Below are 19,098 nucleotides of genomic sequence, written 5' to 3'. Positions count from 1 at the left end.
CCCCCCCATCCCTGCTGGCCGCGGGGCTGGTTTATCACAGACAATAGGTGCCGCAGGTTGGGGAGACACGCTCAGTGTCATTCCTTAGTCAGCTGCTGCTCCCCGGCCCAGGAGACCTCAGCAGGCAGTCCATGGACTTTGGCTGGACCTTCTCCCCCAGCTATTTATCAGCAATTCCAGAAGCACCTTCTGCAGCCGGTTGCAGTCTGGCGCTGCGATGCGGATTTCCTTGTTTGGTCTGAGCAGCAGAAGGCCGGGTTTCTCCCTGCTTAGAAATCAGCAAAGCTGATACCAACCACCTCGTGCTGCGGCACCGACCACGTCGAGGCCCAAACCCAGAGCTGAGCCAACGCGCGGGTGGCACAAGTAATGACTGCAGGACTCAGCAGTGTGCCCCAAAAAGCTGAGTGCCCCCAAGAGCCAGGACTGGGTGTGATGACAGGGAGCCCAGTATTTCTGAATGCCAGAAAGGGCTCTTGGGTTCAGCTGAGCAGAACCAGTCTCTCTCGGGCACTTCTCTAGCAATGTGTGTGCCGTGTGCTGTGGAAATATTAGGGCCAACGTAGCCAGGAGGAAATGCATCGTGCTGCACCGTCCCACTGCCACAGGCCCTGCAGGTGGTTCCTGGCGCATCTAAGGCTGATTTATCAATAATATTTTACTAATATGTATCGTGTCATTCCAATGTGATTGACACTGATAGACTGTACAGAGCGTTGGTGTCCACAAGAGCGAGTGAAAAACGGAGAGTGAAGAAAAGTTCCCTCTAATGCTCCTGGGGGGTTAATATTAATAAACCTTACAGTCAGAAACTTAAAGCATCTCGGTCTGTTGGGCTCACCGAAAGCAAATAAAGGCAATCGCATTACAAAATGTGAGTAGTTTTCTGGGAGGAAACACGAGGTACTTGTACACCCTCAGTCCCTTGAGACAGCAGGGAAAGCTGTAACGAGGCCGAGCGGCTGGAAGGAGATTCCAGGCTGCTTCAAAGGAAAAACTAAACACCGCTGTTTCCTGGAGGGTGTCACAGGCACTGGGACAGGGGGAAGCGCTGACTTCTCCTGCTCAGGGTGTTTCCAGGTGACAACTGGGTATTTTTCAGAAGATAGACCTTAGCACAATACAAGCTGTCCTTAGGTCACACCAAAGGTACTGAACCCTCTGGAGATCCCTGGGTACAACCAGGAGGAACCTGGAGAGCGTCTGAGATTGTGAATCCGGAGCTGGCGCTTCCCAGTGCTGCCCGAGGGTGGATGTTGGGCATCCTGCGGGAGGAACAGGGGAGCTTTCAGCAGTGTCTGCAGCTCTGCACGACACTCGTTCATCACATAACCGCTCTTTGTGATTAAATATTTACAATAAGAATTTATTCATCATTAAAACCATAAATAAAAAGGATTACAGAAAAAGTCAGAACGGTTCAGTCAGGAAAGAGCACTAATTATTTTCACCCTTGTGGGTTTTCTACATTCAATACTTGAATTTCTAAATTAAAATATTGAGATAAACTCCCTCTTTCATATGAGTACAGTTGGTGTAATTTCCTATCCAGTGTGAAGCCTGAAAAAGGAGAATAAACACTCATCAAATCATTTACGTTCAGTCTTAATTTGGGCCCTGAGCAACAAAGTGTTTAAGCAGACGGTAAAACTTCAGGCAGGCAAGAATTCCCAGCGACTCCGGGAGGATTATTCACAGGCCCGAAGTGAGAAGTTGTTTATTCAGAGCAGGGGAAGCGCAGAACAAGGGAAATCCACGTCATTCACGTGGCTGGAGGCTGAGGGAGGTGATGAGGAGAGTTTGTGATGTGGGGCACAGAAGGCAGAGCTCAGCCCCCCCGGGCACCCCCTCGCTGGGGGGATCCCTGGCTCCCGGGTTCTGTGGGAGCTGGGAAAAGCCGCATCACTCTGTCTGTGTCCCAGCCTGATGCCAGTGTGAGAGTGGGGCACAAAACCAATTACCCAAGTTGTTAATCCAATTTTTATTTGAACATTTACAAATACTATGAAGAGCGAAAATTATTTAACTTTAGAAACTAATTTCACTGAGGTTCTAAAAGACATTTAATGCGCTTACATTACCCAAGGTGCTCCAAAACCAACTATATTTCAAATTAAATACAAATAATTTTGTCTGGTATGTAACCGTTTACCTTGCTCACAAAAAGCTCCTGTTTAGGGATTATTTCTTCTTCCAGCAGGCACAACTGGGAAGCAACAATCCATAAAAGCTCCTTCCTGATGAGAGAAGCAATAGGAGAGCAGGTGAGTGATGCTGCACAGCGGACACTGCCACACGGGGGGACGGTCCTATCGGGGCCGAGAGCGTCGGTGGGAGCTGCCACGGGCAGGAGACGTGGCATTTGTGGTTGGACTCCATGATCTCAAAGGTCCCTTCCAACCATGAAGATTCTGTGGTTCTGTGATCCCCGGGGCTGCATCCCGAGTTATAACGACCATCCTCGGGCCAACGGCACAAACACCCGTCAGCTGCTCCTCACCAGCCTCTACCACCTCCTGCCCCCCAACCCTGCCAGGAAAGGACTGTGAGTAACTTCTGAACTTGGGGGGGGAAGGTCTTAGTGATGGACGTGGCCAGAAAACTGACCCCACTGGCGGGCACCCGACAGAAACACTCTGTGGGTGGGTTTGGGTTTGGGTGAGGAGAAGCTGCGCAGGCAGGAAGGAAAGGGGCAGAATGAGAGAAAGGAGGTTGTGGTGCTTCCAGATCTGCACAGCTGAAACTGTGGGTTTTTTTAAAGCATCCACCATATCCCTAGTGGAGAATACGACCTTTAGGGTATTGGGTGACCCTGGTGGCATTGTAAGGTAGTGCCATCCTCAAAATGGCAATTTTTCATCTTTGAAATCTTGTCAGGGGGAAAGGGTGGATGTAAGGAAAGGGCACCTGCAACCTCTGCTTGTTTTCCCTGCGCTATCAATACATGAATATCACCACCATAATCAGATCTACATAAATCCAAACCCATTCAAACTTTATATATCATCAACATCAACAGCCCTGAAAATAAAGAAATGCATTTTACTGGGTACAGTAAGACTTTGTTGTGCTATTCATAATACTTAAACATTTTTTTCACAACCCAGCTTGGTGTTTAAGATATTATCCAAATTCAACACTCGTGTATGGGGACAATTTCATTCCTGCTTATCTCCACTTTATTTAAACTCCCTACAGCCAGACTGTAGCTGAGATTCGTATCTGTGCCATCTGAATAGCATCTGATATTGCTGAAAGGACTCACTAAAGAGGAAATAATAAATAAATAAGAAGTTAAAATGCCCTCAGCGTTGCCTCACAGCAGGTCAGGAGACACAGCTGGGAAGCCATACGTGCTTGTTACGGAAACAAAAACTTCCAAATTCTAGTAAGTTACATCCAGTCTTTGGAGAAGATGAAACAAACACCGGTCAAAGGATTTGAGGGAAAGTTTCCAACCCACCGATGGAAGCTGGAGCCCTCCTGCAGGACACGGGTGGCTCCAGAAGTGCCTCAGAGCCGTCCTGGGGAGGCGGCAGTGCCACCAGCCAGGGTGCCACCAGCCAGGGTGCCACCAGAGCCATCCCCAGGGAGGCAGCAGATCCACCAGCAGCACAGGAGCACTGGTCTTGTCCTGGGCCAGTGGTGGCTGCCCCCTGCGAGCCATTCCTGCCCATCAGGGGCCTCCCAGAGAAGGGAGAGCAGCGTAAGCCCCAGCAGAGTCCAGGAGGCCACGGGGACCTTCAGAGGGAGCCGCTCTGCTCCTTGGTGCCCTCAGCCCCCAACATCTGCTTGCGGTTGTCTCTTCACAGGCGTGGGGTGTAACGGGGTAGAAATCGGACCTCTTTGGAGTTTTAGCACACATGCAAAGTTTTAAAACCTCTCCCCAGGTGTTCGCAAAGTCAATCCAAATAATCTAAGTGTTCTGGTTTGCTGCTGGTAACAGGGTCAAATGATTCAGCGAAAACCTTTCTTAGTCTAATCCCCCAGAGGTAGATGAACACACAGCTGATGGGTTTTGGACATGTTCCCAAGCTGCGGCATCGGTTGGGTCCAAAAACTCACAATAAATGAATTTAATCAGGAAACATCGCTCCAATATGAATGTTTAATGGCACTGATTTATACTCTCGGCTGCCAAAGTCAGGAGCTGGCTGAGCAGCCCAGAGCTCATGGAGCTCAAGGTCTGAGAACAAATCTCCTTGGAGATTAAAGTCTTGCAAAAGATGTTACTGGACAGGCAGAGGAAAGTTCTGCCTCCTGCTAACGCGGTTAATCCAGCACAGGAGTAAACTCCTCAGAGGTACCTGAAAATGCTTCTTTTCAGAGCTGTGCTGTCAGTACACTCCTCAGACCACCGGCTGCTGAGTGGTCAGTAAGTTCCTCTCGTGGTTCGGTTTTGTTATCTTGGTTTTTTTATCTCACCTGCTAAAACCCAGGAGTTTGTGGCACTTGCATACACAGGCATGCACAGCCCGTGCAAAATACACCCAAATATGTCCAGGTTGCAAAGCAAAGGACTTGGGAAATATCAGATGAAGTTTGCCCTGGAGTAGCTTTTGCTGAGCCCCTGGAGGCTGCACGCATCGTGTCACGTGTGTCAGTGCTCACACTATTTCTGTACGGGCCTCCTGCCCATTTCGGTGTGCGGGATGGGGGCTGGGGGCCGGAGGGCACCCGTGTTGTCAAAACTCTTCCATTTATTGCCGCAGCGGCAAGGAGCGGGCCCGGGCGGGTTGCCCGAAGAGGAGGGATGGATGAAGAGCAGCTGAGTTCTGTGAAGAATGAAGCCCATCTCTCCATTAGCGACACCTGCCCAACAGTGCCGGGTTAGTGACCCCCGCCAGGTCTCACAGACCCACCTTATCTCCATCTTCACTCGCCAGCGATGACGATACACTAATTACACTCATTAATGTCGTGAGGTATTCAGATAAGCCAGAGATGAGCTCATGGCAAAGCCCAGGAGAAAATGACTACTTCCATCAGCAGAGGGAGATCCCAGGAGGGTGCAGCCACAGGGCCACCAGCCAGGCACTGGGCAAGGAGGAGACACCGTGGGGCCACCAGCCACGTGCGGGGCGAGGAGGAGACACCATGGGGCTACCAGCCAGGCACTGGGTGAGGAGGAGACACGGTGTCGCCACCAGCCAGGCACTGGGTGAGGAGGAGACACGGTGGGGCCACCAGCCATGCACTGGGCAAGGATGAGACACCATGGGGCTACCAGCCATACACTGGGTGAGACCAGCCAGGCACTGGGTGAGGAGGAGACACCGTGGAGCCACCAGCCACGTGCGGGGCAAGGAGGAGACATGGTGGGGCCACCAGCCAGGCACTGGGTGAGGAGACACCGTCCGGACCGGCCTGGCAGGGGGCCGCGTTTAGAAGCCCTCCCCAGGCGCCACAAACCCGTCCAGCCCAGCTCACCAGGGCCTGGTTTTGCCACCTGCAGCAGCCATTCCTCAGCACAGTTTTTGATCTGTCAATTCCTTAATTTTTTTAAGTAGAATGAAAATTCTCACATGAAAATTTATTTTTTTTTTGTCCAATCCCATCCCTCCCACCAGCAGTGTGGCTTTTTCTAATCACTTTCTATTTCTTTTACTTAAGGATCTTCTCCCAGCCCAAAAAACAAAGTCAACCAGAGGCAGATCCCGAGCATGGAAAATTTCAGCGTGGATAGTTAAAGTTTGATTTGTACACCGTCCGGACCGGCCTGGCAGGGGGCCGCGTTTAGAAGCCCTCCCCAGGCGCCACAAACCCGTCCAGCCCAGCTCACCAGGGCCTGGTTTTGCCACCTGCAGCAGCCATTCCTCAGCACAGTTTTTGATCTGTCAATTCCTTAATTTTTTTAAGTAGAATGAAAATTCTCACATGAAAATTTATTTTTTTTTTGTCCAATCCCATCCCTCCCACCAGCAGTGTGGCTTTTTCTAATCACTTTCTATTTCTTTTACTTAAGGATCTTCTCCCAGCCCAAAAAACAAAGTCAACCAGAGGCAGATCCCGAGCATGGAAAATTTCAGCGTGGATAGTTAAAGTTTGATTTGTGAGTCCAGCGTAGGGCACCAGAGATGATGGAGGGATTGGAGCATCTCCCTGACGAGGAAAGGCTGGGAGAGCTGGGGCTCTTGAGCCTGGAGAAGAGAAGGCTGAGGGGAGACCTTATTGATGCTTCCAAGGGTGGAAGGAGGATGGAGCTGGACTCTTTTCAGTGGTTCCCAGTGACAGGACGAGGGGCAACGGGCACAAGCTGGACCATGGGAAGTTCCACTCCAATGTGAGGAAGAACTTCTTTGGGGTGAGGGTGGCAGAGCCCTGGCAGAGGCTGCCCAGGGAGGGTGTGGAGTCCCCTTCTCTGGAGATCTTCAAGCCCCTTCTCTGGAGATCTTCTGGGCAACCCTGCTTTGGCCGGGGAGTTGGACTGGATCATCTCTAGAAGGTCCCTTCCAACTCGGACAATTCCCTGATTCCATCCCCGGGTCCCAGCCTGGTGGTTCCCAACCCTCACGTTTTGTGTCCTCCACAGTATTTTGGATGGAGCCCAGACCTCACGAGCCCATAACGGGCTGTGCACTTAAAACACTCATTTTCTTGATTTTGGGGGTATTTTTGGAGGCTCCGGGTGGAGACACACACACACCGATGACAAGACACGTTGTCCTCACCCAGGTGCTGCCACCAACCCCCACCCCCAACGGGGAGTCCTCTGAGGGTGGCGCAACCTCCGGCGATTTCCTTTAAAAAAATAAAGATTAAAAAAAAAAAAAATGAAAGAAAGAGGGGGATTTTCGGCCAAACACCGCGGGGTGGGGGGGGAGGAAGGAGGCGGCCGGGTGGGGCGCGGCGCGGCCCCTTTAAGGGCGGGCGGCGGCGGCGCGGGGCGCCCATGTGGAGGTGCTCCATGCCTTGTTGTCCTCCGCTCCCATTGGCCGCCGCCGCGGTGACGTCTTGCCGTGGGCCGCGAGCGCACTGCGGGGGGAGGGCGGAGCGGAAAACCCGGAAGCCGGATTTAAACGGAGCCTGGACGGGGCGAACCCCGGGGGCCGCGGCCGCCCCCGCGCAGACGGCGAGGGGGTCGGGACGCCCCCGTACGGGGGCGTCCCGACCCCCTCGCCGTCTGCGCGGGGGCGGCCGCGGCCCCCGGGGTTCGCCCCGTCCAGGCTCCGTTTAAATCCGGCTTCCGGGTTTTCCGCTCCGCCCTCCCCCCGCAGTGCGCTCGCGGCCCACGGCAAGACGTCACCGCGGCGGCGGCCAATGGGAGCGGAGGACAACAAGGCATGGAGCACCTCCACATGGGCGCCCCGCGCCGCCGCCGCCCGCCCTTAAAGGGGCCGCGCCGCGCCCCACCCGGCCGCCTCCTTCCTCCCCCCCCACCCCGCGGTGTTTGGCCGAAAATCCCCCTCTTTCTTTCATTTTTTTTTTTTTTAATCTTTTTTTTTTTAATTTTTGGTTTCAGCTTTTTCTGTAGGGTCTTAAGGCTGGTATGTCAAAATGGTCACAACTTTAGTACCATTGAATCTCACTGGAAGCTCAAGCTGGGTTGCAAAATTCTGAGACACATTTACTACATGGGCTTAATTTATTTTTATTTAGTTCATTCTGCTTATGAATTAATTCAGAGAGGATAAATGCATATGGCACAGGAGAAAACAATAGTTTTGACTGCAGCTTGCTTCTGTTGGCTTTATGCTCTGCTGGCCAGTGGGATGACACTGTCATGAAAGGGAAGTCAGGACAATATCACTGCCCCAAGGACCCCAAGACTGCTTCATCCTGGAGCCCCCAGAACAGCCAGCCCCATGGATCACCCCAGGATGGTGAAGCCCCATCACACCAGGCACAAGCAGTGGCTGGCCAGTGCCACCTCCCATCGGCCCCGCTCCGGGGGCAGCGGGGCCCGGTGGTCCCGGTGGCGGGTGTTGTGGCCGGCCCCCGTGACACCCCTCCAACCCCCCCCGCCGTCGCGCCGCCGCCGCACGGGGCCGTGGTGCGTCCCGGGCGCGGTGACAGCGCGGGTACCTGCGGCAGGAGCCGGGGGGGCGGCTCTTTGTGCGGCACCGCGGCCCCATTGTCTCGGTGATGAGTCATGGCCGAGGAGCGCCGGGGCGGGAGCCTTCCCGGAAAAGGGAACGAGCCTGGGGGTGGCGGGACCGCGGGGCTCCTCGCCCCCTCGCCCGGCACCGGCACCGCAGCCCCCCCGGGGCGGGTGACAGAGCCCCGTGCCCCCCTTTTCAGCCTGTGAGGGTCCCCCCGCCTGTCTGGCCGGCGGCTGCTGGAGAAGGGCTGTGCCAGGGCCGGGCGCTGCATCTGCTGCTCCCGGGAAGGAGTTCAATTATCATCATCCCACTGCCCCCGTCACGAGGCCGAGGGGCAGTCAGGGGGTGCAACAAGTGAGGTGTGGGAGCAGAGGTGGGGGCTGCACCCCTGAGGGACGGGGTGACCTGGGACGTGGCACCAGGTGACCCCCGAGGGCAGAGATCATTTCCCAGTGGGGCGCGGGCAAAGGAGTGCACCCAAAAATGAGAGGTGGGGTGGTGTGTCCAGGTGTGGACATCTCCCATCTCCAGGGATGTGTGTGGAGGGAGATGCTGCTCCTTCCAGAGCCCACTGCGGGGGCATCCACCGGGGTAAGAGGAGCAGCGGGGTCCTGGTGGTGCCTGGGGGCTGTGTGTCCTGCATTAGACCCACCATCAGACCCACCGTCACCTGCGTGAGACCCACCATCACCGCTCCCCCACTGTGACAGACGTGACGGGACGGGATGGGACGTGAAGGCTTTGGGAAGGTGTGAGCACCGGGAGGGTGCGTGGTGTGAGAGGGAGGAGCCCGTCACTTGGACTCGGGGTGACGAAGGTGTCGGGGCAGAGCAGGAGCAGGGAACCCGCTGGCAAAGACACAGAGCGCCGGGGACAGGCCTGGAAGGAGGTGAGGCCCTTCAGGGAGCAGAGTGGTGTCTGCAGCGCTGCGAATCTCTAGACTGTCCCAACGTCTTCCCCTTCTTTCCGTGTAACGTGGTGCCGTGTGTGACACGGGGAGGGCAGTGGTCTCCGGGGTTCCTGCGTGTCGCCCCGTGTGGCATGTCCTACGTGCTGTGGCTCTGCAAATACAGCAAATCTCAGCTTTGGTCTCAGGTCCTGCTGTGTCCCTGGAGGAGCAGGTTTCCCGGAGCACACCCCGGGGTCCAGGCACTCTCAGACCCCACACGAGCCCCAGAACCCCCCCTTCCCCGCCGAGAGCGGTGGCTTTGCCCAGGTCCGCCCTGTTCTCCAGCAGGTAGAGAGGTATTTTTTTGTCAGAGTTGGGTTGATGGTTGGACTAGATGATCTTTGAGGTCCCTTCTAAGCTAGACAATTCTATGATTGTAGGTACCACACGGGGCTGCTGCTCCTCCAGCCACTCCCACCAGTGGAAGATCAGACCGTGTTGGCTTCGCTCTCCTCAATCTGTAGCCAGAGGGGTCTTGTTCTGTGCCTTGAGCGCTCTGGGGGGGCATTTATTGCTCCGGGGAGCTGTTGGGACACTGCCTTTCCTGTGGAGCCTGCCCTGCCACCAGCCCGTGCGCCTCCCTGTCACCTCTGGTGTCCCCAGGTAACCGGGCACTGCCCTTGCTGTGCTCCCAGCTGTGTTTGTGAGGTGTTCACCCAAAGGGCTGTTGAATATTACACATGATACGTGCTGATATTTCAGAGAACACACTTTCACGTTGCTGAAAAAAAGCCCAGTCAAAGTGCGTCAGGGGAAATGTCCCCATAGGAGTGACAGGACAGGGTGGCAGAGCAGAGCCACGCGGGATGGGCACGGTGGGGACCTTGGGGGGGAAGGAGCAGGTTGTGCCCCTCGTTACAAACACGGAGCTCGGAATTCGCTCAAACACCAGCTGGAGTTTGGAGGACACAGCCCAAGGGGTTGGTTGTTGCCTCCTGAGTAAACCGGGAGCAGATGAAAGGCAAGGAACGGGCTGAGTTAGAGGGAGTTATATATACGCTTCTTAATTAAACAACTACCTAACGAGTGCATTGCTGCTATTTACTCACTTAACATAGTATTTTTTGGCGGTTCTTTTCCTTGTGCGCTCATTGCATGTCCCAGTGGATGCAGTTGGATCTCCTGGGGTTTGTTGGGTGCTGTGCTGGGTTTGTGTGGCTGGGAATGGTTCCTCCCAAAGGTGTGGGGGTCTGCGCAGAGAGGGGGGATGGAAACGAGACCCCCTGGTTTGGCTCCTGCTCCTGCGCTGGGCAGAGCCCTGCCCCGGCGGGATGGCAAGCGTTGTGTTAACGATGATATTAGTGATGATGTTGTTTGGATCTCGTTAATTTTTGGGGGGAAAAAAACAGGAGATTAGGGGGATAGTTGATGTTATGCTTTTCTTATCACAATATTAACACCATGGGAATGCAGAGAGAATCACACACCCTGGATGTGCAGCGTGTTGGCCACACACTTCGGCGTTTCTGATTGTTTTGGGAGTCAGGATTTGCAGTGCTCTTGTCTCGTCTCATCTGAGCTTTCATGCTTCATGGTGTTGCTGCTGAACACCCTTTTTTTCTGTGAACAAGTGGCTCACGTGTGATACTAGTGATGATGTTGTTTGGATCTCATTAATTTTTGGGGGGAAAAAACAAGAGATGAGGGGGAGGCGAGGGGGATAGTTGATGTTATGCTTTTCTTATCACAATATTAACACCGTGGGAATGCAGAGAGAATCACACACCCTGGATGTGCAGCGTGTTGGCCACACACTTCGGCGTTTCTGATTGTTTTGGGAGTCAGGATTTGCAGTGCTCTTGTCTCGTCTCATCTGAGCTTTCATGCTTCATGGTGTTGCTGCTGAAAACCCTTTTTTTCTGTGAACAAGTGGCTCACGTGCGTGCAAATGTGTGTGTTACGCATGCACAGACCCCCAGACCGAGACCCTTTTCCTGTTACTTCCAAACTCCAGAGACATTTGACTTGAATTGAAGGCTGGGTGGTCCTGTGAATTTAGGTTAATCCAAGAATGTTTCATGATCTAAGAAAACAAATTTGTTTATAATTGCAAGTAACTAATACTTGTTTTCTTAGGGTTTTTCCCATAGATACTCGTCTACAACCCGCTCAGGTCCTGCTCTCTGCTGGGCTTGGTGCTGCTTGGTTGTGTTCATGGCCTTTCATTTCTTTGCCTGTTGCCAGCAAGGGTGGCCACCCAGCAGTAGGGGTAGTCCTGGTGCTTTCCCACCTCATCTAACCGCTTAATTTGGTACACGTCTTAATTGAGTGGGATTGATGACGAGGTGTGTGGTGACCAGGGAGATCCCCTTTGGCTGCAGGGCCACCGCCTCAGCTGGTGGTCGAGGAAGAGGAGCAGCTCAGACCCAGCATCCATGTCTCAGCGGCGACTTGGTACTGTGCTCGGTGTGGTCCTTCCCTGCTGTCCCTCAGCAGGTCTCAGGATGTTGAGACATGTCTTCAGGAACCCTGTAGGGCTTTCAGGCCCCTGGCTGGAAGGACGAAGGTCCTGAGCATCCCTGGGTGCGTGTCCCTGGACCCTCCCTGCAGCTCTTCCACCAGTGCTTCTTCAGGAGAAGTTAAAGCTCCTGCTGACAAACAGCGTGGGAGGTGGGAATCCGCTCTCCTGACTCCCCCAATGCCTTTCTCTGTGCTGTGGGGGTTGGTTGAATTTTGTGTATAAAATACTGAACTTCCCTAAACCTGGCAAAACTGAATTCGATTTCCACAGCACGAAACTTTGGTCACACTCTTGATTCTGTTTCCTTCGTATTCCTGTTCAGCTCGTTAGAAGAGCGTCCAGACCGACCTCTGAGTATTTGTGTGACTCAGAAGACACCGGTTTTTCCCACTGCAGCAGGAGATGCTCCCAGGTTCGGTCACCCCTCGCACCAGCGCAGTCGTGTCACGGAGAGAGGGGGTGAGGGGGCCCGGCAGCACCTCAGGGAGAGCCCTCGGTGGTCTGGGTGCTGTGGGATGGTGGGGCGGAGCAGGGGACTCCTCTGGAGAATCTCCCTGCTGACAGCTTGAAGCCTTCAGACAGGTCTGTCACTCTGGTTTTGATTAGCTTTGTTCTCTCCTATTAAAATTACAGCATCCAAGTGGTGGGATGGTGCTGGTGAGGACGTGCTGTGGTTTTGGGTGCGATGTGGACTGAGCTCTCCTCCGTTTGCAGTCACCTCAGCCAACAAAGACCGTACCAGGTGTTTTTGGTGAGGAACACGCGTTTGGTGTGTCCCTGGACCATCAGCAGATGATGCTGTAGGTTTGAGGGGTTTGTCCTGCAGGTGGAGGGACTCGGGGTGATGCTGTGACGGCGGCTGGAGGAGGATCTGTGCTGCTCCGAGAACCTGCTCTCCTCAGGGTACCGTCATGCTGTTAGATGTTAATTTTGGGAAGAGCCTTTCCGTGCCTGAGAGCAGCACCAGTGAGTTCAGAGGTGCCAGGGATCACTGCCCCAGTGCAGCCAGTTTGGGTGATCGAGGAAAGCTTCCACCCCGCTGTGCATTCCCTGTGCTGTGATGGGCACCTACCCATGGGTTCTTGTCTCCTTTTCTCTTTCCAGTAGGGAGATGGGATTCTGAAGGGTAACCTGCACCTTTCCCTTCGTTCCCTTGAGAAGGGACCTGGCTGGTGTGAGCTGTGAGAACACCCCCCCAGCCCTGGAGGAAGGTGCAGCAGTGGGTCCTGTTCTCCTCCTGGGGATCGAGGAACGTTATGTGAACCGGGTGTCGAGCAAATACGCTTACCTAACAGGCTGCTAATTAACCCACAGATCCGGTTTTGCCATGACTCAGGCTGTTACGTGAAGTCATTTAACCTGTCTCTGCCTCAGTTTCTGGCATGTGTCAAACACAAGCCCTGTGTCTGACCTGGAGAAGTCTGCAGGATGTCCCCAGGGGTCCGGGCCCTGCTGTGAGGGGTTTTGGGGTCTCTTCTCTGGGCATATCAAGTGTCTGGGCTTTTTTGGTTTGTTTTAAGAGCACCCAGTTTGTTTATAACATGATTTATTAAGTCAGCTCACATTTACCGTCCTTTTCCAAGGAGAAGGGGAGATGGTAGTTTCCTGGTGTGTGCTGGGGCCATGGGTTGGATCCTGCCGGTCATCAGCACCACTTTTTGCCCCGATCTGTGACACACAAACTCTTCAACTTGCAAATAACAGCTTATCAGAACATGGTACTTTCTCTCCCTGTTTCTTAAAAATGCTGGTGCCCGATGGAGAAGCGTTGAGACACCGTCTGGTACGGAAACAGCCCTGTGGTGTCTGCCCGGGTGAAGCTCCTCAGACCGTGGAGCAGTCGGTAGCCAGCCGTGGGCTGTTGGTAGCCACTCTGCCTGTCAGAGCCAGCGCTTTTCTGCACTTTATCCTGAATTTTGCAGGAAGGTACAACCAGAGTTTTCCATCAGTCCGCGCTGCCGAGCTCCGGTGCTGGGCCCCGTCAGGCTGGAGGGCACTGGGGTGGTCTGTGTGTGTTTAAGGCTGTCCGTGGTGGTTGCTATCTTTTAGCAGCCTTGATCTGTTTTCTTTTCCTTTGTAATACTGCTAAACCCTGGCCTTTATTTCTCTTTTCTGTCCACTAAGAGTTTGTTGTAACTAAAATGCAGCTGAAATGACTATTTGGAGGTGATTCAGGGTTTCAGTTAAGCACTGGAATAGCAAATTAAAACACAATGTAAATTTTCCCAAGAGATTTGAGAAGTTGTTGTTTTGAGAAGCGTCTGACAGGTATTATTTAGTTGTGATTGATTCCTCTTTGAGGCTTGTGAGATGATCTACAAGATTTCTTGAGGGTCTTTCCAACCTTCCTTTCTGTGTTCCAGGAGCCACGATGGTTGTGTTGAAGGGAAACACTCGCTTCCATCTGGCTCCGTGCAGTGGGAATAAAGCGTGTCTGCTTCCTAGATTTTGTCAGGCAAGAGCATATCTTGTCATTTCTCTAATTTATTTCAAGTTTAGACACTGAGGTCACTTTGATTTCTAGGAGTTACAGATAAGCCCATCATGGCAAGATCACGAATGGTCTGCACTGGTTGGGTCTGAGGGAGAGTTTACATGAAGGCTGATTTTCCTCTGCTTTTGCAGATGTGACACCAATGTGTCATCATCCTCTGGCTGAGAAAATGGAGATTCAAGGATTTTTGTCATTAGTAGTGGACGGTGACATCGTCTGCAGACGAGGTATGAAGACTGTGTGGTGTGGCAGTGCCGGGAGGGCGGCTCAGGCAGGAGCTGGGGGTCTCCAGACCCCAACACCCCAATCCCAGGGGGATGGGGGAGCTCTCCCTGCCCTGGAGCGTGTCCCAAGGGGAAGCATTTCAATATCCTTCGGGAATAGCACACTTTTCAAATGCGATGTGATCTTTCTTAAAGAAAAACAGCAAGATTGTGGCCCGGTCTGTGTTAATAGGAGGGGAAAGGGGACTCTCGGAAGCAGCTGGGATCCGAAGGCAGCACCGGGAGGAGCAGCAGCCAGCGAGGAGCCGTCGGGTGCCGTGGTCCCCCCGGGGAGGGCTGCTGTGGCCGTGGGCACGGCTGGGGGCTCGGGGCTCCCCGGTGCTGATGGGGAAGCAGCGGTGAGGAGGGATGGGCACCAAAGAAAGCGGGTTGAGCAGAGATGGGAGGGAAGAGTCGAGCCTGTGTTGTGCTGGTGTCAGCCAGAATTCAGAGGGGCTCAGAGAAAAGGGTCACTATTCCAAAGGGGTCTCGGTCCTCCAGGTTGTTTCTCGGCTCCTGGAGGTGCCAGTGGCTGTTTGCTCTTGTGTCAGCAGCCTTGGCCTGACTCAGAGTTGGCCGGGCTCGGGCTGAGCCTTCCCGGTCTCCAGTAACTGCTGACTCCGTTCTTATCTCCCCTTTCCTGGTTCTCCCATCCGGAGTCTGGGACCTGCAGAAACAGAAACCAACCTTCAGGCTCCAGCCTGCCCTCCCTCTTGTTCAGCCATCCCCTCCCGAGGGCCAGCCTCAGGAATGGGAGAAACCAGGAGACTCTTTCTGTCCCCAGCCCTTTCCTGGGACAATCCAGGAGTGACTCCTGCGGGTGACGCTGCTGTAGGAGCGGTGCCAGCGAAACCCAGGGCACGCTTCTCCGGCTCTGCAGTGGCTGGTGGTGTGCGCTGGGGGCTCCCAGAAGCATGGAATGATTCAGAGAAACACTTCAAACCGTTCAGAAAAGGGCAGCACAGAACGGGCAGTGCGTAAGCCTTCATGGAGTTGAGTCATGTTCTCCCTCTGCGCTGGGGAGGGACCTGGGGCATACGCAGAGGTAAGATGTTTGGTTATGCAAAGGCACGTGCTGTTGATAAATTCCGAGTGCTGATAGTGTCCCTAGTACAGAACAGGAGCATTAAAAAGGACATTAATGCCTTAAAGGTGGCAGGGTCCTGCAGTGCTCCTGCAGCTCGGTTCCGCGGGAGGCTGGGTGCTGGCCCCGGGGGTGCCGGCCCAGGGACACGTGTGGTCCTGCCCTCGCTGGCCGCGCTCACTGCTACGGATGGGTGGCATTTTCAGGGCAGGCAAAAGGGAGGAGATAAATTTAAACCCTGCAGATCATTAGGTAACAAAGCTGAGAGTGGCCAGCGGTGTTTATTTCTGGACTGTCGGGGCCTGAAAATAGCCACCGTCGGCGGGTCAGGAGCTCTGACCCTATTCCTGTGTCCTCCTGTGACAAGATCTGCTGTTCTGGCCTGTTGCTGCCAGCGTGTCTGTCATCCCTTACGGTGTGCCATCTTGGTGGCCTGGCTGGGACACTGAGGTCCCCAGTTCCCACGTCAGGGTGTGGGCAGGGTGAGCACCTGTGTCCCCTCCTGCCTCCGTTGTGGTTCAAACCCCCTGAGGGTTCGTTGGGGTTGGTTCCCTCCCTGGATTGTCTCAGTCCTGTGGATGAGTGTCAAGAATTGAGTGGAAATTACACATATTTTGGTGTGCACCTGCCAGGCCAGCTGTGCCTCTGGGCCCAAGGAAGAGCCCTTGAGCTTTCTCCTTGAGCTTTCCCCATGCCAGGCCTGCAGGAGCTCCTGTAACTGTGCAAGGGGACGAGCCGTGTGTGGCTGAGCCCACAGCGTGCCGCTTGCCATTCATTGTTTTTATTGTCTGTGAAGGAAAGTGGGTGAGCTTACTCCCTATGGAAAACCAAATAGCTGTAGGGGGCTTTTGTAAAGCGGGTCTTTAGTTTGTTTGCAAGGTGCGAGTACAATGTGAGCAGGAGACAGATCTTCATGGTTCAATGGAAGCGTTTCTGTCCTGAAGCCGGGTGTGTTGGGGTGAGGTGGCTCAGAGACCCGTCCGTCCCCTCACCTGCGAGAGGGGTCCAGAGCGTGGTTCCTTTTTGCCTGTGGACCAGTCAGACACAGAGGACTGTGGCTCACTGGCGTCAGATTTTGGCTAAAAAAAAAAAACAAACTCCTTGAAATAATCTCTCTAACTCATGGGAGCTGAAGATTTGCAGCACCAAAGGCCTGGCTGGCAGCTTGTCAGCAGCCCCGGGGCTGCACCTGCTTCCCAGAGACATGGACATCAATATTTCTGATGGGTAGTGCATGCTTGTAACCTCTCTCTCCTGCTCTCGCCTTCCCCCATGAATGAAAATTCCCCCTCGCAGGAATGTCACTGCTGGCTCCCGTGCGTGCCCCTTAAAGGTGGCAGGGTCCTGCAGTGCTCCTGCAGCTCGGTTCCGCGGGAGGCTGGGTGCTGGCCCCGGGGGTGCCGGCCCAGGGACACGTGTGGTCCTGCCCTCGCTGGCCGCGCTCACTGCTACGGATGGGTGGCATTTTCAGGGCAGGCAAAAGGGAGGAGATAAATTTAAACCCTGCAGATCATTAGGTAACAAAGCTGAGAGTGGCCAGCGGTGTTTATTTCTGGACTGTCGGGGCCTGAAAATAGCCACCGTCGGCGGGTCAGGAGCTCTGACCCTATTCCTGTGTCCTCCTGTGACAAGATCTGCTGTTCTGGCCTGTTGCTGCCAGCGTGTCTGTCATCCCTTACGGTGTGCCATCTTGGTGGCCTGGCTGGGACACTGAGGTCCCCAGTTCCCACGTCAGGGTGTGGGCAGGGTGAGCACCTGTGTCCCCTCCTGCCTCCGTTGTGGTTCAAACCCCCTGAGGGTTCGTTGGGGTTGGTTCCCTCCCTGGATTGTCTCAGTCCTGTGGATGAGTGTCAAGAATTGAGTGGAAATTACACATATTTTGGTGTGCACCTGCCAGGCCAGCTGTGCCTCTGGGCCCAAGGAAGAGCCCTTGAGCTTTCTCCTTGAGCTTTCCCCATGCCAGGCCTGCAGGAGCTCCTGTAACTGTGCAAGGGGACGAGCCGTGTGTGGCTGAGCCCACAGCGTGCCGCTTGCCATTCATTGTTTTTATTGTCTGTGAAGGAAAGTGGGTGAGCTTACTCCCTATGGAAAACCAAATAGCTGTAGGGGGCTTTTGTAAAGCGGGTCTTTAGTTTGTTTGCAAGGTGCGAGTACAATGTGAGCAGGAGACAGATCTTCATGGTTCAATGGAAGCGTTTCTGTCCTGAAGCCGGGTGTGTTGGGGTGAGGTGGCTCAGAGACCCGTCCGTCCCCTCACCTGCGAGAGGGGTCCAGAGCGTGGTTCCTTTTTGCCTGTGGACCAGTCAGACACAGAGGACTGTGGCTCACTGGCGTCAGATTTTGGCTAAAAAAAAAAAACAAACTCCTTGAAATAATCTCTCTAACTCATGGGAGCTGAAGATTTGCAGCACCAAAGGCCTGGCTGGCAGCTTGTCAGCAGCCCCGGGGCTGCACCTGCTTCCCAGAGACATGGACATCAATATTTCTGATGGGTAGTGCATGCTTGTAACCTCTCTCTCCTGCTCTCGCCTTCCCCCATGAATGAAAATTCCCCCTCGCAGGAATGTCACTGCTGGCTCCCGTGCGTGCCCAGGAGAGCGTGGCCATCGGTGTGGACCCAGGCCGTGGTCTCCCTTCTCCATCCTCTGCTGGGCCAGGAGCCAGTGCGGGGCCGGTTTGGCGTGGGTAGGTTCTGCCGTCCCTGTGGGAGCCCGAGCGGTGCCAGGAGCTCTGGGGATTGCCACCTTGGGGCACGGGGTGTCCTGTGGCTGGCTGGGAGCTCTGCTGTCTCTCCCGGCTACCTGGGCCGCCCCGGCGCTGGCCACGTGGCCCGGCACGCACGTAGGAAACACGATTAGTCAGCGGGTCACCGGGGCTGAGTTTCCTCGTGCGTCCTGTGCCAGGTCGTCACGTTGGCTCTGGCTGCACACCAAAGTGGAGCAAAAGAATTGCAGACAAAGGGCTTTTATTTATTAGTTATTAATGTCGTTCAGCTGAACCCGTCTGAAACCATTGGTAGCTGAGGTTTGTGTTGTTTACCCGAGGGGATTCCTGCTGGGGTTTTTGCTACTCTGCCCTGCTTTCCTTCTTCCTTTAAGGAAATGTTGATAATTACCCTGAAATATTTTGAGAAAATATAGAGAAGTACTGCACTCTGGCTCTAAGCTTCTCTTTAAACAACCTCCTGTGTTGGAGACAGATCTTGAGCTCACTCACCCTCCTACTTGGTCCTACAAGGAGTTGAGTTGTAATTTTGGATTTGAGTCTCGGGCAGCCATGGGAGAAGGACTCTTTGGGTGTGAAATCCTCGCAGGTCACTGGGCTTCACATGATGCCCTCCCGGGTGCCACAGGTCAGGGCCTGGAGAAGCAGCCCTGCTGCTGGACCTCCATCTGGGTGTTGCTCTCTGCTCCTGTAGGTGGGTGCTTGACCCCGTTTCTGGTCTCACATGGTGTGTGTGTCTAGCTGTTGCTGGAGCTGAGCTGAACGAGGGCTGTGGAGGTTTGTGAGGTTTGGGGTTCCCCTCCTTGCCCCCCTGGCAGCGGGTTCAGTGCCTCCCCTGGAGCTCATGCTGGGTGTCTCTTGGGGCTCTCCTCGCTGGCCTCCTCCACCCAGGGGGCTCAGACGCTCTGTGTGGGCCTGCTGTGGGTCCAGATGGGGATGTTGGGACAACCAGCGAGCAGGACTGGGCCAAAGGGCTCCAGTGGTGGTTGGAGGAAATGGGATGTGTGCTGTAGAGATGCCGGGCTGAAGGGACCCGCAGGAATCCACGTCACCTGTGACTCAGGGACGGTGACACTGTGTG

The 19,098-nt window shown here is 54.4% G+C and overlaps 1 protein-coding gene across 1 annotated transcript in view; it reads left to right on the top strand.

The window, feature by feature from the left end:
* Positions 1 to 13,281: 13,281 nt before the first annotated feature.
* The window catches only part of MNT (MAX network transcriptional repressor), a 30,801-nt gene continuing 24,984 nt past the window's right edge, over positions 13,282 to 19,098 (top strand). Inside the window, exons 1-2 of the mRNA XM_014965935.1 lie at positions 13,282 to 13,378; positions 14,078 to 14,173. Coding sequence (XP_014821421.1) covers positions 14,116 to 14,173 — 58 coding nt within the window. The 5' untranslated portion in view covers positions 13,282 to 13,378; positions 14,078 to 14,115. The remainder of the gene's footprint in view (positions 13,379 to 14,077; positions 14,174 to 19,098) is intronic.

The sequence above is a fragment of the Calidris pugnax genome, unplaced genomic scaffold (assembly GCF_001431845.1).
Source record: "Calidris pugnax isolate Ruff unplaced genomic scaffold, ASM143184v1 scaffold45, whole genome shotgun sequence".
NCBI classification, from domain to species: domain Eukaryota; kingdom Metazoa; phylum Chordata; class Aves; order Charadriiformes; family Scolopacidae; genus Calidris; species Calidris pugnax.
The sequence above is the reverse complement of the archived record's forward strand: the minus strand, read 5'-3'. Positions and strand labels throughout refer to the sequence as shown.